Source organism: Paralichthys olivaceus, chromosome 5 (genome assembly GCF_024713975.1).
Source record: "Paralichthys olivaceus isolate ysfri-2021 chromosome 5, ASM2471397v2, whole genome shotgun sequence".
In the NCBI taxonomy this organism is placed as follows: Eukaryota; Metazoa; Chordata; class Actinopteri; order Pleuronectiformes; family Paralichthyidae; genus Paralichthys; species Paralichthys olivaceus.
In genome coordinates, this window is record NC_091097.1 from 11,749,528 (window position 1) to 11,774,463 (window position 24,936).

General features: G+C 40.8%; 2 protein-coding genes across 5 annotated transcripts; one reads left to right on the forward strand and one right to left on the reverse strand.

Annotated features, from left to right (window-relative positions):
• The first annotated feature begins 8 nt into the window (after positions 1-8).
• Positions 9-24,104, forward strand: tbcd (tubulin folding cofactor D). Of its 4 annotated transcripts, none has more exons than XM_020094499.2 (40): positions 9-140; positions 276-513; positions 620-670; positions 758-855; positions 1,012-1,113; positions 1,225-1,371; positions 1,749-1,804; positions 2,439-2,571; positions 3,327-3,372; positions 3,973-4,105; positions 4,231-4,373; positions 4,457-4,517; positions 4,658-4,732; positions 4,903-4,997; positions 9,666-9,822; positions 13,669-13,726; positions 13,818-13,847; positions 14,120-14,205; positions 14,815-14,895; positions 15,003-15,076; positions 15,218-15,335; positions 15,922-15,982; positions 16,074-16,096; positions 16,188-16,219; positions 16,330-16,392; positions 16,481-16,557; positions 16,777-16,858; positions 16,960-17,078; positions 17,175-17,266; positions 17,613-17,753; positions 18,455-18,538; positions 19,038-19,196; positions 19,682-19,820; positions 22,308-22,429; positions 22,578-22,655; positions 22,739-22,825; positions 22,922-23,009; positions 23,563-23,672; positions 23,769-23,853; positions 23,957-24,104. In XM_020094499.2, the coding sequence occupies exons 2-40, from the start codon at positions 330-332 to the stop codon at positions 23,978-23,980; spliced, it is 3,594 nt and encodes a 1,197-aa protein (XP_019950058.1). In that variant the 5' UTR covers positions 9-140; positions 276-329; the 3' UTR covers positions 23,981-24,104. The 4 variants fall into 4 exon arrangements, with proteins under 4 accessions (XP_019950058.1, XP_069380862.1, XP_019950059.1 ...); XM_069524761.1 differs by having other exon boundaries at positions 23,960-24,104; XM_020094500.2 differs by having other exon boundaries at positions 21-140; positions 321-513.
• On the reverse strand, positions 5,304-8,881 carry znf750 (zinc finger protein 750). Its single transcript, XM_020094508.2, has 3 exons — positions 8,750-8,881; positions 6,102-7,374; positions 5,304-5,990 (listed from the first exon to the last, which is right to left on the reverse strand). The coding sequence occupies exons 2-3, from the start codon at positions 7,352-7,354 to the stop codon at positions 5,447-5,449; spliced, it is 1,797 nt and encodes a 598-aa protein (XP_019950067.2). The 5' UTR covers positions 7,355-7,374; positions 8,750-8,881; the 3' UTR covers positions 5,304-5,446.
• Positions 24,105-24,936: the final 832 nt, after the last annotated feature.

A 24,936-nucleotide genomic window follows, 5' to 3' on the forward strand; every position in this document is an offset into this window, starting at 1 on the left:
GAAGGAGGCGCAAACGGGAATGTCCTGACGGCTTGCCGTACAGCAGGAGGAGGGACGATAAAGCATGTTGCGCAGTCTTGAAATACAGTCTATGGTTGCGCACTTGTGAGGAAGCATCATCACAACACAAGAGGAATCTGGTGAGATGAATTTCACTCTGATAACAATGTCTTTTTCTCCTGTGTACTCTCTAGACTGTGCTTTCTAGTGTAAGTTTAATAAATCCGATCGTGCCCCAGGCTAATTTCATCCACACCCATCTTTTTATTTGCTAGTCATAGCTAGCTAACCGCTGCACAACTTATACGTTATCCACGAAGGGACTCAGAATGGCTTTAGCAGACGCAGAGAGCGGCTCCTGCGGTGGTGATGGGGCAGAGTCCGAGCCCCTGGTCACGGCGTGTGTCCTGGACGGCTTCAGCAAGAAAGACGAGACCTGGGCCCTCATCTCCAGTCTGCCGGAAGTCCACGGGGACATGACATCCACAGAGTTCACCACTCAAAAGTTCCTAGGTGAGACATGTCCCCTTCTCAAGAGTTCAAGAATCCTCTCGTAAACACGTTTATGGCGGTGCAGCTCGTTCACGGTTCACCACACCCTGCCTGTTTCCTCCCACAGTGATCATGGACGGGCATCAGCCACAGCCTCATCTGCTGGACCCACATCTAGGTACATTCAATCAAGTGTGACTCTGCTTCGAATTTAGATTAGTATTGGAGATTCGTCTGGAGAATCAATATTCATTTTCTTTCACAGAATGGATGTTGAATATGCTCCTGGATTTTGTGAGGAGTGAAAAGTCTCCATCTTCACTGGTTCACCTGAGCTTCAAGTTTCTCTACATCATCTCTAAGGTCGGTATAACCAGTGCTCTTGCTGACAGATGCTAAATCGGTATAATTCCACTGTACGTAGTAAAACTCATTCCTCAGAACAGAATGTTCATTGCACTTATCAGTAACACTCCTCTGTGATAGGCCCCCTGAGTCCTTGTACTTTGTTCTATTCAGGTTAGAGGCTATAAAGTCTTCATGCAGCTTCTTCCACATGAGGTTGCTGATCTCCAGCCAGTCCTGGACTTGCTGTCCAAACAGGATCCCACAGACAATGAGGTGAGACTGTCATCACATGTCATGGCTTAATGCATTTTCCTCTTACAAATCTAGATTGTGTTATCTTTGTCGTAGCCTTAGCAGCAGTTTGTTTTAATGTTTTGATTCCAGACTTGGGAAACTCGCTACATGCTGTTGTTATGGCTTTCCATGACCTGCCTCATTCCCTTTGACCTTTCTCGTCTGGATGGCAATCTGGAGTCAGACGGTGAAAAGCCCAGAGAGTCCACTATGGAGCGGATTCTAGCTATTGCAAAGGCAAGTTAAGAATATGAAATAATCTTGATTTTGTTGGAGAGATTGAGCTGAATGCATCTCCACAAGGGATCGTCTTTGTTGTCAGGATTTGCGGATCATATAAAATAGTATAATTAACAGTCTAAAAGCTCAGCAGAAAATTTCTGTGACAGTTAATGTAGCTTATAATAAAGCTCCTTCTTTTGTTTTAGAATCAGATATTAAAGCAAAAAGAAATAAAACAAGCAGAAGAATGTAATAGTGTAACATCTGAGCTGAGATATATTTAGCCCAGGTTATGTTTGTCTATATGTCGTATTATAACTTTTAAGTATGTGATGGTATTTGACAGTCATGATGTCATACAGTTTGAATAACAGTGTTTTTCTTGTTTGCAGTCTTATCTAACCGTCAATGATAGTTCCAGGGATGCTGCAAGCGTCCTGGTATCAAAGTAAGTGCATAAACAGACTATTACTTTGTACTTTAATTTTGTGGTTGTCTCCAAAAGATATACAACAAGTTTCACAGTTTGAATCAGTGGAACAGTAATATTTCTTTAAAGATCATTTACTTTTTCAATATTTACACACATAAAAGATGAGTGTCCTAAAAAAGCCTTTTTTGGAAAATGATAGTTATTGTATTGATCAAATCTGTATCATCAAGAACTTACCAACAAGACATGTCTTAAATATTTTGATGGACATTGGGTTTGCCCCTAGTTTTGGCCATTGTCTTAATTCAGTGTCAGGCTGCAATCACACTGGACTGCACATTATTTTATCATTTTACTTATTTCTGTTGTCAATTTAAAAAAAATAAAAATTGTTGTTGAAAGCTACCACAATTATTTCTTCTAGTTTTGTCCTGTTTAATTTTGATTTTGTTTCATGCAGTGTATAATCGTGTAAAATCGTGGTATCATTTATGACTTTACCAACCATGTGGAACTATACAATGTAATTAACCTTCTAACCAGTAGAGAGCATGGTTGTTGTTAGAATGCCTTTACTGTCGGCTTCCTTTGTCAATCCAGATGAAATCTTTTATGTCTTTCTCGTCTTCTCCTGCACATGACCGTACAGGTTCATGACGCGCCCCGATGTGCAACAGAAGTGTCTCGGAGAGTTTTTGGACTGGAGCCTCACCACTATATCCCAGACCAATGGCGAATTACTGAATGACATTAGGTTGTTGAATGGTGTTCTGGAGTCTCTGGTAAACACATACTCCCTGATCATATTTAGTTGGTTTTGTGTACACGCCTGGTTGTTTGAGTGTTTTGAACCAGTGCCATCTGTGTGTGCTGCGGCATCAAAACCTGCAAAGGGTTGTTTGCAAGAACTGACATGACTGGTATGTTTTTCACCAAATGCGATTTTAACAGGTGTGTAATGCACCTGCTGCATGTGTGAGAGCTTCTGCTTCAAGTGACTTATGTCCATTTAATCCGCAGATTTAAGAGAAATGCTGTATTTTTTCAGCAAATGTGAACAGGGTTGTGGGCGTATTAGCAATATCCAAATCACTACTTGTCAGTTAAGGTAACGTATCTCAGCCCTCAAGCAAGAATATAAAAGTCAAATTATTGCCAAATAAGCTTGCGTAACATTTAAAAAAGTGTTCCTTTGAACTTACTGTCAAAAATCTTCTGGCAGGCCCCCCAGCCTCTGTAGCGTGTAGGATGTTCAAAACTGCCTGTCTGTTCAGTCACTAAGGCTCATACCTGCTGTTCTGTTTGAAGAATGAGGCTAAAGCAATGAAAAAAGGCATACAAACTTGGTATGGACAGTATGGAATGTGGAATGCGCGCTGATTTCTGAGAGAACTCTGTAACTTTGTCCGTTTAGTGATTTTTTTTTAAAATAATTACTAATTTCTAAATGTGTGATGCCCTCCCCTATGCTTCTGCTCTCATGTGTCCTCTGCACTGTGATGGATTGATCTGGTCTGATCTTAATTGTGTCTCTTAGGCAAAGCTTTTCAAACATGGGAAACGAGATGACCTACTCCAGTATGGTAGGTCCCTTTGTTTCTCTTTTACAGCTACTGTATCTGCAGTAGTAAAATGAATGAAGATCTGTTTATTTTGCCGTTAGTCACAATCAGATGTTTTTAGAGGCATCTCAGGAGTTCAGACGGCCTCAACTTGATGGAAATATTACTATAATTACAGATCTTTGTCTCACTCTGTGATCTTGTTATATCAGTATAATATTCATCCTATGTGGAATGCAAATTGTAGGTTGCATGTCCCATAATAATGTAATTTAATATGATTTAATTAAAATATAAATATTGATAAATATATTGTCAGTTTACATAGAGAGTTGTCCAGTTGTCGCTCGTATATGAACCTCATCCATAACATTTGGGATTAGCCATTTGTTGTTAACCTGAGATATGCAAATATCCTGTATTTAAATATTCAAATCTCCAACCAAAAGGCATTTCAACTATGCAAGATGAAAATAATTGTTTTTCTTAGCTTCTAGGCAGAGATCTCCCCATGTTTTGTATATTCCTGTATATGTTAATTTACTTCCTAATTTTTGTGATTTAATTGTATAATTAATTAATATAACTCATATAATTATTACGTTTTCATGTGTTTCCCAGCTCCTACAGTCCTGCAGTGTCTGGAGCAGAGACACATGTCGGAGAGCAGCCAGGCCATGCTGAGGAAGCTTAGTGTCAAACTAATCCAGAGACTTGGCCTCACCTTCCTGAAGCCACGTTTGGCTGCTTGGCGGTCAGACACGAAACCAATAAATAAATAAATGATTTTTGTGGTTATGTCAAAGTTAACTTTGTCACATCTAAAACATTAGTGGCAGTAGCACAAAGTTTAGAAATGTATATATTTATGTTTTTCAGTTACCAGAGGGGCAGCCGCTCCCTCGCTGCAAACCTTTCCATGCCTCAATCTGCTTCAGCTACTGATGCTCTAACTCCTCATGTGGACACACAGGAACAGGAAGAAGACTATGATATACCTGGAGAAGTAGAAAGTGTTATTGGTAAGTTCCTGCCACCACTATGTGTGAAAAGAGTTTTATTGCAATACGTCTTTTCTGAAAATTTGCATGTGTTATTTTTACAGAGCATCTGCTGGGGGGACTTAAAGATAAGGAAACCATTGTGCGGTGGTCTGCGGCAAAGGGGTAACAATCTGTCCCCACTAAACAAATTTGCAATGGCTTATGACAAGTTCTCCTTGTAGCTTCTTGTTTTTTGTATTCAATATGTGAAAGACAGCATCTCCAGTTGTCTTTGTTTAATTTAAATGTTTTTACCCCTTCAGCATTGGGAGGGTGACTGGGAGGCTTCCCAGAGAGCTGGCAGACGAGGTTGTTGGATCGTTGCTGGATTGCTTCAGGTAGGTTTGGGGCATATTTGCTCTAACCTGCAGTGACTCTCGGCTATTCTTTTTAAATTTTAAATTTTTTTTTAGTACCTGTCATGTAGGGACAACATTTAAAGCTGCTCCACTATTCAAGAAATGTGTTCTATATTTGTAACTGCAACGTGTGTGTTGTGTGTTTCAAGCTTTCAGGAAACCGACATGGCCTGGCACGGAGGCTGCCTGGCCTTGGCAGAGCTTAGCAGAAGAGGCCTGCTGCTGCCATCCAGACTGACAGAGGGTAAGTTTCCACAAATTCAAATCGTTATTACAGTAGAAGATAAATTGACTTCTCTAAATCAGCTTTTGTTACTTCTTTATTCAAAATGTTTACATTTACAGTGCATTGCCATATTTTCCATTGTCAACTTTACACATTTCCAAAAATGTCCAGATTTAAATATTAACAACCCTTTAAAAAAATGCTTTTCATCTTTTTCTGTCTGATATCAAGACGTTATATGTACACACCTGTGGCAACATGTCTTTTCATTTAACACATTTGTTTTCTTAATGACAGACCCTGTGCCACTTCTGTAGACATTTCACATAATTTCTAGAATAATCAAATCTTTCAGTGCTTAATTAATATGTTAACATTAAGTTGAACGTTAAGGCTTCCAGTGAAAGGTGGGAAATATTCTGTCCTTATTAACAAATATTATAAAAGTCAGAGTTTAATTGTTAGTGTCAGCGATGCCTCCTTCTCAGAAGCCGTCCTGAAACTTTTGCTCGCTTGTTCGGTTTATGGCAGTTGTTTTCAGCCCTGCCACTCTTCGCTCTCTTCTTGCCAGTTGTCTTGTGCTTAGTCTTCGCTGGAGAGCCAGGACTTCTACCATCCGTGTTATCTTCTAAGGGCCTGTCTGCAGTGCTTAAGTCACATGAGGTGACAGCAGAGCTTGCAATGGAGAGCTGACAGAGAGCCAGCGCTGCCGTCTGCCTTTGGTCGAACCGCTCTTCGTCCAGCTCACCGTCTGGCCTCTGCTGAAGCTCTTCAGGGCTGCTGTGCCAAGCTCGAATGCTGAGGTTGAGAGGCAGATCATCCCCCTTTAATTTCTCTGTGTCTGAACACCTCAGCCTGTGGTCAGATGGGCTGTTTTCTGTGTCCTGTTTTCTTGTTGAGAGGTTGAGGGGAGCCAGATCTTCTCTGCTTTCATCATTATCTTGTTCGGACGTAGTTTGTGGACATGGTTCAGAGACAGACATGGAGGAATTACTGCTGCTCTCTGCTGACCTGAAAGGAAACCACCAAAACAAACATTTCAAGGACTTATTACAATAATTGTAAATGCAATATACTGCAGCTCAGTTAAGCTGTACATAAAAAAATGGGGATTTCGCTTACCCTCTGTCCACATGCTGAAGTCTTAAATGCAGCAAGCTTTCAGCAGACTCTTGTCTTAAGTCAGACGTGATGTCTTGCGTGGCGGCAGCTGCCTGGACTAGTTGGGTGGTGTTCTGAGACTCACCCATGCTGTACTGCAGGGGCTCTATGTCTCTCTGGATGTTGTGTGCATGGCTGGGTCTGTCCGGGGACCCCAAAGCAGAACAACCCTCTTTGGGGCTGAGCCTGGTAGCCTTGTCTCCACTTTGGCCATGGTTGCTCTGCTCTTGTGCAGATGTGATGAGGCCATTGTGTCTGGGATGTGAATGCATGTATAGGTCATAGTCCTTGGGCCTCAGGGTTTGTTCGTACAAGTCCAAAGGAATATATCTGGGTCCTGTAAATGGCATGGAGAGCTCATGTGGCCTGTACAGGGTATAATGCATAGGAGGGGATGGGTGGAGAGGGTGGCAGTATCTGTATGCGTATGCAGGAAAGAGGGAAGCGTGAGGTTGGGCAATGGGTTGTGGCATCACCGGCCTCTGTTGGTCCAGAAACTCTGGCTGGAAAGAAGAAGAGTTTGGCTCATTTGCATGTTGATTCCCTTGGAGGTAGTATGACGGATACAGGGGGCGGTCTGGCAGGAGATAAGTCGGGTATTCAGGAAGCATGGGAGGGGCTAATGGCTTTAAGGGGATGGATGATGAAATCGTGCCCCATGAGAAGCCTGGTTGGCTGAAAGTGGGAGCAGGGGTTTGTGAATCCTCTGACTGCTGCACAGATGACTTGAAGGTGTCAGATCTGTCACGGTTGGGTGTGACAGCGTTGAACGCAGATAGGCGTGGCAGGGATTGTGCTTCATTGCTCTCCCTGTTCTCTTTCTCTGTAACTGTATTTGGTGTTGCCTCATTCTGGCCGTCCTTATTTACTGGACTGTCACACCCTACGTCTACTTCTTCTGTGTCTTCTCTGTTCTCCTCAGCTCCCTGTGTCTGAGGACTGTCGTCCTGAACCGCTTGCACAGGGCTCGGACAATCCTTGGATGTGTCGGGGGCTCCCTTTGCTGCAGCTTTGACCTGTCGAGCTGTTTGCCCAGTTTTCTGGGACATCAGAGAGATCGAGTTTTTACACAGGTTGTATTTCATATGGTTGAAGAGATGGGATTTTTCATTGCAGGTGAAAGGACACTGGAAACACTGGTACTTGAAGGGCTTGCCTGGTGGTCGGGGGATGTAGTGGGGTCTTTTAGGCTTGCGTTCCTGAGCAGTCTCCATCTTGGTTCTAATGCACTTTTCTGAAATAAAAATAGAGAATATTGAAGTTTAAGAAAAGATAGTCACATAAACAAGAAAAAAGAGTGACTCCTGAATCATTGCTGCTTTTGTTCCAGATTGTCACTGAGTAATGAGGCTTAAAAAGTTGTTCGACTGGTTCAGGTGGAGTGAGTTTATCTACTGGAAGGTTTGTCTCTCAGTGTTTCTGTATCTGCTCGGTCAGAAAAATCTCTAGCTGCACAAAACACTACACCCTCGGGCTAATATATTTCTTCAACTGTTTCTTTACACTATATTAGACACTGAGTTGAGACTAATTTAAATATTAAAACGTGTCTCCTGTATGCAAAATATTACCCGCATGTTTGCATAGGTGCACTTGTGTGTTAGTGTGGTTTTAGTCGATAGACAGCAGCCTGCAAACGATTCTACTTGGCGTGTGTGTTCAGATGTCTATCATTCTGATTTTTCTCCACTCATGTGTCCTGAAAGTTGGGGAGTTGCTACGGCACAAGGTCGGCAGTTGTCGGGTAGACTAGACACTTACTAACACGGGCCTGGAGGGCATGCAGAGACTTGCTTTCTCTCTCAACCTTACTAAAGTCTGTGCTGTTGGCGTGGGAACTACCAGCCACCTGCTTCCCATGACTACACCTGCGGGACGCGCTCTCTCATTCATCATTTGATGAGCTCACCAGCTTTGGAGAAATGAGGTTTATTAACGTTGGGATGCACCAGCTGGAATAGGTGAAGTCGCTGGCATCTGAGACACTCCTGGTTCGCCTTTGAAATGAAACATCACCTTAAGCAGTGAGTTAAGTGTTACTGGGTGTCGCTCGGAGGAACCTGCTTGTCATGCGCTGTCGCAAGAAGCTGTCACTCAAGTTTCTGTCCAACTGTAGTAGCACGCAACGCCACTCCCTTCTTCAGTATTGAAATTCATTTTAAGTCCCTTTTTAACATGATTGCAGTTCACTACCAATATAACACAATCAAAACCTTTCTGGTTAGTTTTTGTCTTTGTAAAAATACATTTGGATCATTGGATCTCTGGTGTGTTTTATTTTACTTACAGACAATCAATGTTGTTATGAAAAAAGGGCTGTATCATTTAGCTAAAAACTTCGTTTGAGGGTTCTATGCAGGTCAGGCACTTTACCTGTGATTCATCGACAGCAGTGCAAGCAGGTGCCAAATAACGTCCATAGGTAACAGGTGCATGCAATGCTTATACTACCTTAAATAGACCTTTACAGTTTAGAGAACTGTGCCTTAACAAAACATTGGAGTCTTAAGAAAACTCAGGAAAGCTTTGACAGAGTGCCATAAGTTATTAAATATGATTCAATGCTACTCAGTTTTTATTTAAGAAAGAATATATAAAGAAAAGATTACCTTCTCTGAGTGTCCTCTCCTGAGTATTCGGCCTGCAGAGAGCCACTGCACAGTCCACAGCAAACGTTAGTGTCTCCTCAGGACATTCGCTCCAATATGTGCTCAGAGTTGAGAGTGTGTCTGTGTGTGACCGTGCATGTGTGATGATAGTTGTGTGGTGAGTTCCTTTCTCTGAGGTGTTGTCTCAGCAGTGGGTGGAGCTTCATCCCAAACAGCAGGGCCCTTGGGCAACACTGATGTACTTGATATTAGTCAGGCCTCAAGGGATGATTAACATGACGGGGTGAGGTGGGGGCTATCGTGCCTTCTTCGTCTTTCTTGCTTCTTCAGTCTCTTGTGTAGAAATGACCACGCGGGCCCTTTTCTGTGGTTACAGAGAATAACATGCTCATTTACATAAAGCATCAAGTTTCAAGTCAAGCACAGTAGCATGCTGGCAAAATCGACATGGAATTTGCATACTTGCAGGTGGAACTGTTGCTGTTCTTGTTCAGTGTTACCTCCCTCCTTATGTTAACAGTGTGCAAAGAAAATAATGCAGACTTGTTATAGCTAATCATGTTATTCTTTGTTTCCCAAACACTACATATAAATATCAGCATTTTGTGCACAACTTAATTTTTTTCTATTACTTTTAATCAATTCTATATGATTTTAAAGGAAGACTGCCACAAAGCAGGTCTTTTAAAATTAAAATTTTTTTTTTTTTAATTATCTTTCAAATGTTCATTATTGTAAAATAAATCAAGCATGCAGCATATATCACACAATAATCCACTGACTCTAAATTTGAAATATTTGAACACTCCTGATTTTTCGAGATTGTATACAGTATACGTGAAATGCTTAATGTAAATGCTTAGTTTTTTGGTTTTTAAGATTAAAGTCCTCATCCAGCTCTGTTGTCTGCTCGCAGTCGTGCCACTCATCATCAAGTCCCTGACCTATGACGAGAAGAGGGGAGCGTGCAGCGTTGGTTCCAACGTGCGGGACGCTGCCTGCTACGTGTGCTGGTCTTTCGCCAGAGCTTATGAGCCCAAAGACCTCCACCTGTTTGTCAATCAGATTGCCAGGTAACCCTCTCTTCTTTCCCTTCCCATACAACCACACCACATGCAGAGATTGCTGCAAAACCACACTACGCTTTGCTATCTATCTTCTGTATGTCAAGTAAACTGTCTTAAGAGTGAATCTTGTGTGGGCCCAAATGATTCATTTTATTTTTTATTTTATTATCGAAAAAGACCGATGACCAACTGACATTCACACGTCCACCTCTCCTATAACTTGTAGAGGCAACATAGAGGGGGAAGATTCTGAGATCAACGCGTAGTCACGGTTAATCGCACTATGGCTGTTTTCATGTAGCAATGCTGGGAACTGTTGTACCACAACAAAATCAGTTTTTTGGTGATGCAACCTTGACATAGACATAATTTAAAAATCTGAATCAGAGATTTGTTTCTGATTAAGCTGTTGAAACACTTGTTGGTACAATGTAACAGGACTTATTGAGAAATGTAAAAACTCATTAAGGAAAGTTATGAGTTTGTATATCTGTCAGTTTTTACAACTACAAACTACAAATAAACAAAAAGGGATGAATGTTATTAGGGCTAGACAATATCAACAATTATTACAATTTAATTTCCATAAATAGAACCTTTACTCAGAAGCAAAAATCAAAAAGTCTTTTAAGCTTAAAGAACTAATTATGCGAAATTTGATATCGACTGGCATGAAAAGTTTAATCTTGATTTAATTTAATTTTGACCATATCCCCCACCCCTTTGCTGTGTGTCACACTTCCTGTCAATAAGGGTGAAATAACCCAAAAATATATAATTTTTAAAAACAGGCTGATAAACCACAGTGAAGACCATTTTACGTATTTTATTGATAATAGCTTTTCATCGAATACATAATGAAAAAGTCAGGATCATCTGCATGATAACAATTGTACTTCCATTTCAAAATGTTTTTGTTGTTGCTCTTTAACCTCCTTGTATGAGCGCTGTCATGAACATTTTACATCTTTATTTACATCAGAATAACATCACTACATATTTGCCACCCTTAACAACACAATACCTACTCTTGCCTGACAGAAAAGGAAAATAAAGGTCAACTAGGACAGAAAATAGGAAAAACACATATGGGCCGACAACAGAAGCAGAAGCATGCATTCGTATAATTCAATACACTTAAAATGGAGGCTGAAGATGTTTAAGTTGCAGCTCAGTGCAAATTTGCTTATGGTTGTATTTTGAACAGAAGCTGCTTAGTTTGCCTCTAAGCAGTTATTTACTGCCTCAAACCAGTTTTTCTCGACCACATCATGCGAGTCCCAACGTTACTAGCACAACACATAACACAACTGTGTGTTGGTTTTGTGCCTCTGCAGGGAAATTGGTCACAACGTGCTCTTGATCTTAATTAGACAGACACACTGTATGTAATTCCAAGACTATATTATCAAAAGGTGATCATCACATGTTGTGTGAATCAAATAATGGTGTATATTAATGTCGAACATGCGTTTCCTTGTTATGTTTTGTCTCCGAAAATTTTACTGCTGCCTAACGGTACATGCTGTTGAAATGTTTGTGGCTCGGTGCCATTGGTTCTTTTGTATAAATGAATACGTGCTGTCCTCCTCAGACACAGTAATGATATGCTTCATAAATTCATAGAGCCACATGTCTTGAAAATCATCCCGTTGGGAAAATCAGCTGTGAACTCAGTTGAGTTCATCAGTCGGGAGCTAGAAAGACATTTTTGGGACTGTGGGCATTTTTTTGCCATCAGAACCAATTTAAGTGTATTCATAAGGCCTGTGTTGCATAAACAGAAAAGAGTTAATAGTGGAATAATTATTTATATTAAAAAAAGATCATATTAAAATTGTTATGTATGTACTGTTGCACTTGTAAACAGAGCAGCACTCCGTCAAAGAGTGTTATGTTTTTAGGATACTTTTACAAAGTTTTTTAAATTTTGTTGGAATTTTTTTTCACTCTCTTTAACATTTCAAAGGCATTTTTCAACATTTTCACTGATTTCCCAGAGAATAATTCCAAAATCACTTTTACGGGACTGATATTAATATATGTTTGCAATTTGGTGCAGATCCAAATAAAAATCCAGTTCTAGTGAATTAAAATGTGGTTTCATAAGGAGACTGTTTGTATAAAATAAATGTAAAAATAGGCACTGGAATGCTGTCCTTGTTCAGAGATGTAATATGTAACATTGCAAGCTTTATCTATCTCTTAAAGTGTTTTATTTGGACATAAGTGACTTACATTAATTTATTTGTGGCTTTACTCAGTGTGACCAGGATGCTTATTCCAACATTAGACTGACAGGCAAAATTCATCCAGGTTCGGAAGCAGGGGGCAACCTTGAAAATAATGAAAGACATCTCGATACTTTATGTAATCAGCCAGCGCAGAGAAACTAAGGTGCAATATCATCCAGTGACGTTAGTTCAGTCTTTGTCAATACTAACGGTTTGCCTCCTCCGAGCATGTATGGACCTGTGGCCTCTGACTGTGCAGACCAGCTCTGCAGAGTCAGTTTGAACCCCTACTGCCATTATCATGAACATTACCATACACCCTCCCTTCTCCTAGCTTACAGGATTGCCAGGTTTCGCCTGTTGCTGTAGGTTTCGGTCGCCGTTTGGCAGCCACACTCCGACAAGCTGGTTCCTGCTCTATTCATTACAGCTTGATGACATTTGCTGAAAACTAACTTTTTAGAATGTGGGACTTAGGTGACTTGGGGGCGCACACACACACACACACACACACACACACACACGGTTGTCTACTTCCACAGTTACAGATACAGATCCATTGTGCAATCATTTTGTTTTCAAGCCCTCGGGGTAGGGGCAGTTAGTAAAGCTGCAGGCCTGAATCTTGGTGTCAGGAAGCAAGTAGAGCAAGCAAAATAAACAACAGTTAGTGCCAGGCTGTCCATTAAAAAGACAGATAACCAACTGACATCCACACATCCACCTCTCCTATAACCTGTAGAGGCAACATAGAGGGGGAAGATTCAGAGGTCAAAGCGTAGCCACTAAAGACTTCCCATAAAGCAGCAGTCATGGTTAATCACACTGGCTGATTTCATGTAGCAATGCTGGGAACCGTTGTACAACAACAAAAAAATCTGTTTTTTGGTGATGCAACCTTGACATAGACATCATTTTAAAATCTGAGTCAGAGATTTGTTTCTGATTAAGCTGTTGAAACACTTGTTGGTACAATGTAACATGACTTATTGAGAAATTTAATAACTCAGTAAGGAAAGTTATGAGTTTGTATATTTGTCAGTTTTTCTACAAACTACAAATAAACAAAAAGGGATGAATGTTATTAGAGCTGGACAATATCAACAATTGTTACGATTTAATTGCCATAAATAGCAATAAAATTAAAGTCAAATATATATTGATATATATTGCTCATGCATTGTGTGAGCACAGTGAGTAATTATAAGATTGATCTACCGCAGAATTAAAAATCTTTTGCTGTTTATGAAGTGTTTGCCCTTTGCTGTGTGTCAGACTTCCTGTCAATAAGGGTGAAATACCCCCAAAATATATAATTTTTAAAAACAGGCTGATAAACCACAGTGAAGACCATTTTTCATATACAAAGTAAGTTCAAACCATAAGGGGATGAACTGACATACTTATCTTAATATGTGATTACTGTCATCAGACGTTAACTACCATGAACCTTAAATGTTTAAAGTCAAGCAAGTTAAAAGTTGAAGTTGATCAGTCGGTGGCTGTAAAAACACTGTCAACTAACTACCTTCCTCTGTATATACAGTTTACAGCTCCTCATACAAGTCTTGTCTCAGATATTTGCATCATCTTATATTCTTTGTGTTTCTCTCTGCAGTGCTTTGCTGATCACTGCAGTGTTTGATCGAAATGTCAACTGCCGCAGAGCCGCCTCTGTAAGTTCTCTGTTCGACACCCAGTGATCTCTGGACTCAACATCTACAGTTACATGACACAAGTTCACTTTAATATCTTGTTTTGTCCCAGGCTGCCTTCCAGGAGAATGTCGGCAGACAGGTTTGTGACTGAAGCATTAACCACTCATACACTATGACAAACAGAATCACTGTGATTGGAAGTTTATTTGCTGCCAAATAACCAGGTCTTGCTCAAACTTGCTTTTTCGGCAGTAGCTTTTGAAGCAAAGAAATGGCCTCCCAGTCAGGCTGCCAGCAAACGCTTGTTTTTCCAACAGTCCTTATTCCACAAAGCTCTCTGAACAACATATACCATTGTAACGCAATGCACTGAAAACATATCTGCTGTTTATTGGTTGTTTGTCTCAACAGGGAACTTTCCCTCATGGTATTGAGATTGTAACTGCAGCAGACTACTATGCTGTTGGAAATCTCAACAATTGTTTTCTCAACATCAGGTAAGAAACACTGTTTTCACACTACTGGGGCAGATTGAAGGCGCTTGGCCTTAACTGTCACACTTTCTAAAATCGTGAAAAGTGAAGGTGCACTTGAGCAAAGGCTGAGGATGCACACTTGTTCTTGCAGAGTAAATAGTTAAACGTCCAGTGTGTAAGATTTAGGTCACAAAATTCTACCCACTGTACCTTTAAATGTGTCTACAACCTCTATGTGAGACAGTAAATCTTCCCACAATGATGTGCGGTAAACCAAAACTCAAGGTTTTGTGTAGACATTTCCAGCACTCTGAGCGATCAAAGTTGGTTCAATTTTGAAGAATGTGTGTTTATGAACAGCAGCAACTTTCTCTGAGCGAGAGGAGGGAACTGTGTGTCCGTCAAACATAGAAAAGCTTCAACCCTTTCAAGAATGTTCACCCCTGGCAGAAACGCAGCAGAGCAATTATTCCAGCAGCATAATGGATGGAAAGATGTTAGCCTCAGGGCGCATCTGACCAAGTAAATGCTAATAAGAAATGGAATGAAATAAAGACTTATAAAATTGTTAATTGGTTTCCTCTCACAGAGACAGCTGGCATTCATCCTGTATTTTTGTTGTTCTCACAGTGTTTACATCGCTAGTTTCCCGGAGTACACCAATGCCATGATCGACCATTTAATAGCCATGAAGACCAACCACTGGGATGGGCAAGTGCTTGTATTGTCTTGCACTCATAATCTCAGCAAATATAATTAAACAGATATCGTTTTTTTAATCTTTAAAACAAATCTCCTTTGTTCTGTGTGTTTTGTAGTGTGATCCGAGAGCTTGCGAGCAAAGCGCTCCACAACCTGACGCCTCAAGCGCCCGATTATATGGCAACAACAGGTAAACAATGTCACCATACCTGTTTCCCAGGCAATGTAGTGCTTCCAAGTAAAATGCTCATGCGACAATACCTGGTTGGAACTGAAACCTATAATTATTGGTCATGAGTAGATTTATACTAAGCACTTTCGTTGGTTTCAGTTCTGCCGCAGCTGTTGACCATGGCAGTGGGTACTGACCTCCACAGTCGCCATGGAGCCATCCTGTCATGTGCAGAGATCACACATGCTCTGTACAATCTGGGCCTTAAGACCGACAGGTAGACTCCTCAGCACTATCACAAAGGAACATGGAGCTCGGGCTGGATGTCCAAGGCTTGTGCTTCTCATGTATTAGCTTTAGCTTTACATTTGAGTCACAATGAAAGCACCATTGTCTCTGAAAGATAAACACCCGGGAATGTTTTAATCCCAGAAGCTTGCTAGACAACATCTTCCCCATCCAGAGGTATTTCCAGAATCCTCAAATCCTCCTCTAGCCATCTGAATAAAAATATGTTAACTATACGATAAAAAAGTTTTTAACCTCATGAGTTTCGCCAGAATCTACCTTTTTTGAAGCAAAGTCAAAACTTGAGAAATGGGTTAAAAATAATTTTATATCTTTATTGTGCAGAGGAAGGAAACAGTTTTCATTCAGGGGGTTGGACAAGTCTGAAAAATCTTTAATAATCTTAACAAGATGCTAGCAGCTAACAGTAAAGCTAATACATGAGAGGCACAAACTGGGGGAATCCTAGTCCCACCTGAATAGTAGAATATACTGTGGAGATGAGCTCTCCATAAGCCTTTGTCCTGCTGATGATGCAGCTTCTATTCCTTCTCTTCCTTGTGTTTGTCCTGTAGAACTGTGGTGGACATGATTTCTTCAGAATGTGTTGATGCATTCAAAAACATTCACCAAAAGGTAAGGGTACCTAAAAGAAATGCATTTCTAACTGAATGAACTGGGTCAAAATGTCCTCTGTTGCTGATTATAATTTGTTGATCACTTCCAGCTACAGGACAGAAAACAGTACAGGTAGGAAGAATGATTCAATCTAGTTTGTAGTATGGAAAAAACATTTTTTTTATAACTTGGCTTTAAAATAAAACAATGCTCTTTTATTTAGGGGGTTTGGTGGAGAACTAATGAGGCCAGCAAGTAAGTCCAAAAACAAAAACAATGGTTTTACTGTTTCTTAATTAGTTGAAACATCGAAGTAAGAGTTTCTCCTATTACAGCTGATTTGATTGTTTTCATCTTCTCTGCAGTGTGCACCCTCATAAAAAATCTGTCCCTGTCCAAAATGCCTTTTAAGAACGACCCTGTAATCAGTAAGTTTCTAATATTAAACATTAGTCAATAGTCATTTCATTCAGTATCATATCTAATAGTGTCTGATGTTGTGTCACTGTGTTTTAGCTGACTGGCAGTGGCTCATTGATGACACCATAAAAAACCTTCATCTGGTTTCCACTGGAGTGAAGGATGGGATTATGGTATACTTAATAAGATTTTATATTTCTGTATTAAACAGAGGTAACATCAGGGATTAAAGAAAATGCGAAAGTTTGTTTTGAATCGTTAGTTAAATTCCGGTTAAATGCTACATATCTGCAAAGAAACAGTTCTATGGAAGTAATTAAACAAAGTGTCTGCTCTTAAAGAAAAGTCTTTTATTCTTCATTCACTCAATGATCTTCCTCCTGACTCTGCAGGTTGCACTGTTAGCAGCTTTCTCTGCCTTGTGTGCGGAATACTACGAGGTCGAGGCAGGGCAGGCTGACTCACAAATCCAGGGTAGGATCAGTACAGTTTCCTAATGTGCTGGATTTTCCTCTCTGTCTTGGTTTGAAAATAATGTCTGCATGCTCTTTGCGTGTCTACGTGCACATGTGTAGATGTCCTGGTATCTCAGTACATTGAGTGGCTGAAGAGTCCGCAGATGCTCACTCGCTGTGGATCTGCCCTCACCCTCGGCAGTCTGCCAAGATTTATGATCCATGGCAAACTGAAGCAGGTGTGCCTTAAGTTATATGTGCATTTTCAAGGCATTTGACATCTCACTGTCTTAGTATTTAGGCATAAAATGTGTGTGTACGTGTGCGTGTATTAGATCTTTGAAGGCCTCCAGCAGATGTGCACTGTCAGCCAGAAGGAAGGGAAATTTACAGAGGCGAGGAGAGATGCGGTCACAGCAATTGCTCAGTAAGTATTCATGTGCAAGTTTTATTGACATCTCATCTTTGCATCTCCTGTCTCCATGTTGTCCTATATTTGTATTTTAGCTATTCTTAGCTGCTAATGGTTCAGACTTGTGTCACAAAGCTCCCTCTGTCTCTCCTCTCTCCTTGGTCTCGCTTGTCTCGCTAGCTTAACTGCGTAGCTGTGCAGATTGTAAGATAAACAGTTGACTGACTCTACCTGCAGGACTTGAATGACATGTTAGCCTGTTGCGTTCTATAATACTGTTATTTCATCTTTTCCCACAAATGTAACTTTATCTAATTTGTTTATGTGATATCTCTCTGGTCTCTTTTTTTGGCTCCATCAGAGTGTGTGTGACGGTGGGTGTTTGTGCCCACGGCTCCCCAGACTCTACTCTATGTTCGGAAAATGTAGCCCAGGTGTATGACACGCTGCTGGAGAGCATCAATGACTACACAACAGACGGCAGAGGGAACATCGGGGCCTGGTGAGTGAAGTTTCTCATCAACACATCTTGATATATACATGCAGACACACAGTGCACAAATACACCCATGCTCTTTAAATTTGCCTCAGGCATTAGCAGTGGGCCTCTGGTGTTTTTTCAGCCCCTCCACCTCAGGACATAAAGACATGATGCATGCATGCTTTTCTCAGTAGTAGCCCGAGGCCATGCTTACTGACTCGCCAGGAATGCCACCAGGCTTGTCACATGTCCTCACAGCATGGGATGGGCTGTTTCTTTCAGGCAATCTTTTTCTGTTCATCGTTCTTTATTCGTCCTTTTTATTACTTCCTTATCTACTATCAGTGTTTTCTTTCTTGCGTGGGCTTTTCTGTTTTTGTGTCACATTTTCTCCTAGGCCAATAATCGGGGATCCCACCTGTCGCCTGTGCACCTGTTTCAGGGTGTGACTTTTGAATGAAGGCCCTGATTCACATTTCACATAAACAAATTGTGCCCTGCAGACATAAAGCTACTTTGACTATTAAGCTGCCAAATTCAGTGACACAGGTATACACTCTTCAAATGGTGGTGTTTGTGCTTTTCCAGCCTGTGAATCATATGACACATGTGTTTTAAAAGACAATTCTTAGGACACTCTCCCCTTATAGATTTTCGATGACTCATGCCAATGAGTTTGAAGAAGATTCAAGCATTGAATCTCCCCCTGTCTTTCTCCTCAGGGTGAGAGAGGCAGCAATGACCAGTCTGATGGATGTGACTCTGCTGGTGGCCAGCAGTTCTCCAGAGATCCTTTCACCAGACATGTGAGAAGAAATCTGAAAACACTGATTGACACCAAGTCATGGTTCATTTTTATAGAACTAGATCGTACAGCCAGAGAAACTCTTCACTGTCACCAGCTGCTCCTAGACCTGTTGTTTGTTCGTGGCCTTGAGTAATCCTCATCACCTCGCTGTCAGAAGGTGTGGCCACAAGAACTGAGCACTTAGTCAGTGTAAATTTTTTTGGAACTCTAATAGAGGAACAGGATCAGCAATTATGCAGGATTTACTTTGATCGTTTATTGATACTAGCTGAGATTAAAAAGAGTCACGTCATGGTAGAATTCAAACACAGTGTTTATGTTTGGCTTCTGCTGAGTAAAAGATTAATCAATGATTACTGTATTGTAAGTCACCTCCCATGAGTCACCGTTGGTCTTCGAGGCACAGGACTTACGTGGTATAGGTTTGATAACAAGATTTGGTGATTTTATCTTTCTTCAGGAAGCATTTCAAACATTTCTATCGTTGTATGATGCAGAGTGAAGTGCATGATGTGCGGCCTGGCCAAGCAGGCAGCAGAGAAGATTGATCGATACAGAGCCCACGCTGGCGTCATCTTCCTGCGCCTCCTTCACAGCACAGAGCCTGCAGTTCCTCACATTCCCCACCAGGAAGAGCTGTTGAAGATTTTCCCTGTGTGAGTTACTGCTGCCTTAATGATTTTAACCAGCTATTTATTCCATCAGTTGGCCTAATTTATCTTTAGAACAGCACCAATGCACAAAGGTACAATCACTTTGGCTTTTTCAAGGTCCATGGTCCAACATCATGGAAACGTTATATTGTCTTTGGATTCAGAATGTGTCCGTTCTGTCTCTTCATGTGATCCCACGTTCACCCCATGATGCTGAGATCACAGCTCTGTCAGGGCCAGACCATCCGTGGGAAGACCTCCCTGTTCTTATTCTTTATAGTCTCTATTGTTCTTTATGACTTTGGCTGTATGTTCTGGGTTTATTTTCCTTTGCGACCGATCAGACGCTTCTCTGATGTTATTGTTTAACATCTGAAGTGCCTAAACCTTTTGCACAGCACTCTACATAAAATATGAAAGCTTTATGCGGAGCCATTTTATGTACAATAACTAAACAAATGGTTTATTATTTTTGCTTTGTCTTTCAGAGAGACCACTACCAGTCTGAACTGGAATGCTCCATCCCAAGCTTTCCTGTATATCACCCAGCTGCTTGCACTCCCTCAGTATCAGTACCACACCCTGCTCGGGCTCACCGCGTCTGTGGGAGGGATCACCGAGTCCACAGTAGGTCAAGTGGGACAAGAGGAGTAGAACATTGTGAAATCAGCATTATGTTTTACAGATGGGCGACAAAATTAAATATGATCAAATGAAAAACAAATGCACTTCCATGCAGGACAAAATGGTTCAGTGAATGAATGTGAATCAGAAACTATGGCTAGATCTTAACCATAGACTATATAAAGACAGACAACATGTCTCCACTTCCTCCCACTATTCAGAAATAAAGATAAAATATCTCGGATATGAATGCTGCCATCTGGCACACACACGGGATGGAGCTGTGGTTTCAAGGTCCTGCCGATATGAGCGCTCCAGGTGTTTTTTATAGCAAACAACTAATTTAAACCAAACTTATCAGAAACATGAAAATGTGAACATAAATCAACAACTACCTAAAATGACAGAGACCATCTTTGAGAAAAAAGAATTTGATGATTACTTCCCATCCACTTACATGGAGGTGATGATCATACCGTAGCCTGCCACCAGTAGGCGATCAAGGCACTTTGGCTTCGCTTTTTGGGATCCGTCATGCCAGCCGTACTGATACAGTCAGTGATCTCAAACCAGGTGAACACCGATGAGAGATTTCACAAGTGCTTCTTAGACAGTCACTCTCTGCCATTATCAACAAAACACTAAAGGAGGAATGTAGCTTTCCATCCCTCCTGTATCGCTTCACGCTGTCTACAATCTGAATCTGAAGATACTCAAATCTTTTCTTAATGTCGCTTACATCTACGATGTTGATTACGTAGACGCATCTTTAATCCGTTTTTCACATTTGAATGCCGCTAACAAGAATTTTACGTAATGATAAAAATGTAAAAAAAGATTGCTGCAATGAGAGCAAAGCATGGAGTGGAAAACTAGTAAAAAAATCAGCTTTGTTATTTTGGAGGAAGTTTAACCAGCAGGGGGAGCCACATGTCTATTATAGTCTACTCACTCCTCTGCATGTAGTAATCCTTCTTTATCTTGAATTTTCTGACTTAAAATGAATTCTTACATTCACAGTATATTCAGAGTGTACTCTGATTTCTGCATCCCACTACCTTTTACAATATTGTGGCAACCACTTGAGCTGCATCCATTGATCTTGTCTCACCCAGAACAAATGAATCTTACGGTTCCCTCATGACACTGGTGAGATTTTCCCATCAGTTAAATCTTTGCATTGCAGTGTTAGATAACAACTGCTTTCCACTCCTGACCTTTTCCTCACCATCACCCCAGCAGGGGCCCCAAACTAGTGTTGATCAAGTTCTCCCTCCTCCTTCATAATGACCTAACCTGTTAAAAACCAATCACCTTTCCCATAAAGATTTGTGATGATAAAAATATTTTTAGCTTTCAATGTTTGTGGATATAATAAAGAAAAATAAGTTTGAAGCCTGTAATAGCAGCAGCAAGGCCAGTAACGCTAAAGTCATCTGCCAATGCAGGCTGTAAACATATTCCCTTGGAGACGATCTGGCTCTCATCATGCTTTTACCTCCTGCTCTTCTAACGTTGCCACAGATAGATCCTCAGAGACGGGAAGGACTGATATGTTTGTACAGGGTTGCATGCAGGAAACTGAGCCAAGACTGCATCGGTACATGGGCCAAGATTACCATTCTCACACCACAAGCACATACAGAGGACGGAGACAGAGATGGAGCGTCCACCAACTTTCCAGGAATCGCCTTAAAGGGCAGTCTGAATGTAGAGAGAGCATTGAGTGCAGTCCTGTGAGAGCCAAACAACAGAAACTGTCCCAAGTTCTGAGACTGAGAAAAAAATCTCTGTCATTAGTTTTTTTTTCGAATATTCGTTTTGTATTCAAATACTTTATATTTACATCAGGACCCGCTCCACCATAGTGGCCTCCGTAGACTGGACAAAGTAAACACCTTTTGAGTTTTTATGACAACTCAAAAGAAAGGTGAGGGGAGGGATGTTCAACTGCAACATGCAACTTTACCACTGGATGTCCCTAAATCCTAAATACTGAACCTTTAAGAAGATATTTTACATGGATTAATTCGGTGAGACTTAGTCAACCATAACTTAAGTATTTGAAACTGCTGGTTTCCCAGGATAAGGACAAACGCTACATGCCAAAGATAAAATAAGCCAACAGTTAGAATGGAACAGTTTTTTTTCTGTCAGATTGTCAGATCCCAGATTGTTTTGTTTTTACAAATTTCAGACAAATTGATAGCACACACATATTCAGCAGCCCAGCAGGTAGAGAAAGGGAGATTTCATCTGTTTTACTGTTTACCTCTCCGAGTCCCCTCGGCTTCACACTCACTCGCCAATAAGCACACAGTTCATTTTACGAGCACGAAGTTCTGTAACGTGTGAGTGATATCGTCATAAAATGTCTCGCTTTCATTCCTTAAAGACAGTCGTTGGTAAACATTGTTTTCATTGTTGCATCTAGCCTGTTCACAGTGAGCGACTCCACATTCACTGCTGCTCTCCACTGCTTCTGCTCAGGTGCAGTTTTCTTCCAAGTCCTTGTTCAGTTATATGAAAGGGATCCAGGACAATGATGCTGCTCTGACACAGTTTGGAGATACTTTGCTGACTATCTTAAGAGACAATCTCCACAATTGCAGGTACTCTCTCTCACACACACACACATGCACAGACAATGGAAGATTGTTTTATTTATTTTTCTCTATGGTTCAAATGTACAATCTTCCATGTCATTTCTATAAATCTCTGCGGAATAAGTAAGTGGCAGTTTTATTTTCCTTTTTTCAGGGTGACTATTTCTTCTCTTAAGATGCTCAATCAGATGCTCTCTAACAACTGCTTTGAAATCTTCACAACACAAGAGAAGTAAGTGCTGCGAAAGCTTTGTTTTTGTTATTTTTAACATGGTTGATATGAGAACTGAAGTTTGTCTGTTTTTCTTTTTTAAGTCATCGTTTCTGTGTGGAAACCTTGGCTCTCTGCAAAGAGTTTAAGAAGTCCAAGGATATTTCGAAGCTGTCCGCCTGCGTGGCTGTGTAAGTCTCCATCTCATTGATAAATGCAAACATTATATAGATCACTAAAACCAGATGAATGAATGAGACATTCCATGGTTGACTGGTGTTTCCCAGCTTCTGTGGGCTGATCCAGTTCCAGGGGGAAGTGAGGAAGAAAGTTTTGTCCCAGCTGCTGATGATGCTCTGCCATTCCTTCCCTGTGGTAAGTTCACAAGACAAGAGTGTGCAGATATCATTTTTCATTAAAATGTATAAAAACCACTTGAACTATGTTATACATTTTGTTAACTTGTGTATTTACCTAACATGTTTCCAACAATGTTCAAATTCAGACAAATCCCTAAATTGAATTGAGGTAACGAGACATTTGATTTTAGTCACCTTTAATTGCATCACATCCACTTTACCTGAGGCTTTGCCCGTCTCTGCTGTAAGGACAATTTACAAGAGACAAAGTTAGAAGACATCAACTCTATGATCCCACTCTGCTTCACAGCAACATTAAACTAGTTTAATATTCAAGTTACATATTGTACATTTAACACATGGTAAAGTTGATAAAGTTTGTTTTACTATGGTTCTCTACACAAATCCCAAGCTCTCCAAATAGCATTGTCTTAAGCCTTCTAAATCTGCCCTGTAATAATATTGTAATGTGTAGCTGCTTTTGTTGTCGTGACCATTTGGGTTTTTACATTTCTTCATGTAACAGCAGCAAAGAAAAATAATAAACGGGTTCTTTCTTACATCTTTAGATAAGAAAGAAGACAGCAAGCCAAATGTATGAGATGGTGCTGACCTATGATGATGTCATCGATCCAGAGGTGCTGGATGATGTCATGACCCTGCTGAGTGATACTAATTGGTTAGTTGTTCAAACTGGATTATTTTGTATATTTAATATATTAAAATGAATTCAGTGCATTGTGTTTCATGTTCTTGCTCTGCGTGTCCATTCCAGGGAAAGTGACCTCGCCACAGTGCGGACTCACAGGAATCAGCTTTGTGACTGGTTGGGGGTCCCCAGGCCACAGGTGGTTACCAAGGTAACCTTTTGACTGACATCAGTTTGATCTGAGTGCTTGATAGGATTTGTTTTCATCACCTAGTTGGACTCGGAGTTTAACCCTAACCTCTTTCTTTCATCAGCAGAGCCCGGTCCAGGGCCCCTGATCTCCCATGCCTGTGAAAACAGAAAACTGTCGGTGGACGAAGAACTGTCGAAAATTGCAATCATACTGAGAAAGCAGCCCTCCTTAAAATAACACAACATGACATTAAACGGATGAAAACATAAGTTGTTTCTCCTCTTTTGTTATTATTACCAGAGAGTTCTTGCATAACAGAAAGTTTTCAGTCAATCACTTTATTAACAGTGTTTTGGTCCTGTGGTGTTTTCCCTGATCATATTTGAGGACTGATTTATTGTTAAGATATAATTAAGGTTTGTGGCTTTTTCCAGTGTTGTTATTGCAGCTTCCAAACTCAAAGTAATCCTAAGCACATCTGTATTTCATTGTAGTTTCCTGTGCTGAAACCTTTTCCTTACATGCCCCCCATTTGGAAATGGTTTTGCCAGAGCTGTTTACTGGTAACTTGTACCCGGAACAACACAGATAGGTTGAAATTGAAACTGGATTTGCACTGAAAGGAAATGGTTGCCTTTTAGCCATTTTGGCACAAACTGTGGAAATTCACCGGGGCCCTGCTTTCCCCTTGGGTACCGTGCAGACCTACTTTCTCTGCCTCAGTGGAGGTGTCAGGAGCTGGCGGAGTCCCCGGCCTGATAGTGGAGCCTCCCTGGTGGCCTGTTGTTCAGGTTTTCTAGAATCTGATATTGACCACTTTGTTTCACTCGTCTTCCTTGTCTCACACTGACAAAGGTTTGCCTGTTGCTTTTTATCCCGATTTTTTATCACACATTGCTGAAACTTCGTAGACTGATTTTAACTTTATCCTTTCCCATTGAACCCTGAGTGTATTCAGACCCTCATAAAACAAGTTATTTTTATTAGCTTTTTATATGTGTGTGCTGCCACACCATTTGTTAACATCAGGTCGTCAGTACCATGACTTTCTCTTGCTGGATATTAAAACGTTGATAATCATTAACCTTTAATCATGAACCC

What these genes read in the sequence shown, in the direction of transcription:
- tbcd (XM_020094499.2), top strand. Translation starts at nt 330, where the DNA reads ATGGCTTTAGCAGACGCAGAGAGCGGCTCCTGCGGTGGTGATGGGGCA. An exon ending in GCCATCCAGACTGACAGAGG is followed by an intron (nt 4,998 to 9,665) that starts GTAAGTTTCCAC and finishes GTCTGCTCGCAG; the next exon opens with TCGTGCCACTCATCATCAAG. An exon ending in GGCCACAGGTGGTTACCAAG is followed by an intron (nt 23,854 to 23,956) that starts GTAACCTTTTGA and finishes TTCTTTCATCAG; the next exon opens with CAGAGCCCGGTCCAGGGCCC.
- znf750 (XM_020094508.2), bottom strand. Translation starts at nt 7,354, where the DNA reads ATGGAGACTGCTCAGGAACGCAAGCCTAAAAGACCCCACTACATCCCC. An exon ending in CTTCAGCATGTGGACAGAGG is followed by an intron (nt 5,991 to 6,101) that starts GTAAGCGAAATC and finishes GTTTCCTTTCAG; the next exon opens with GTCAGCAGAGAGCAGCAGTA.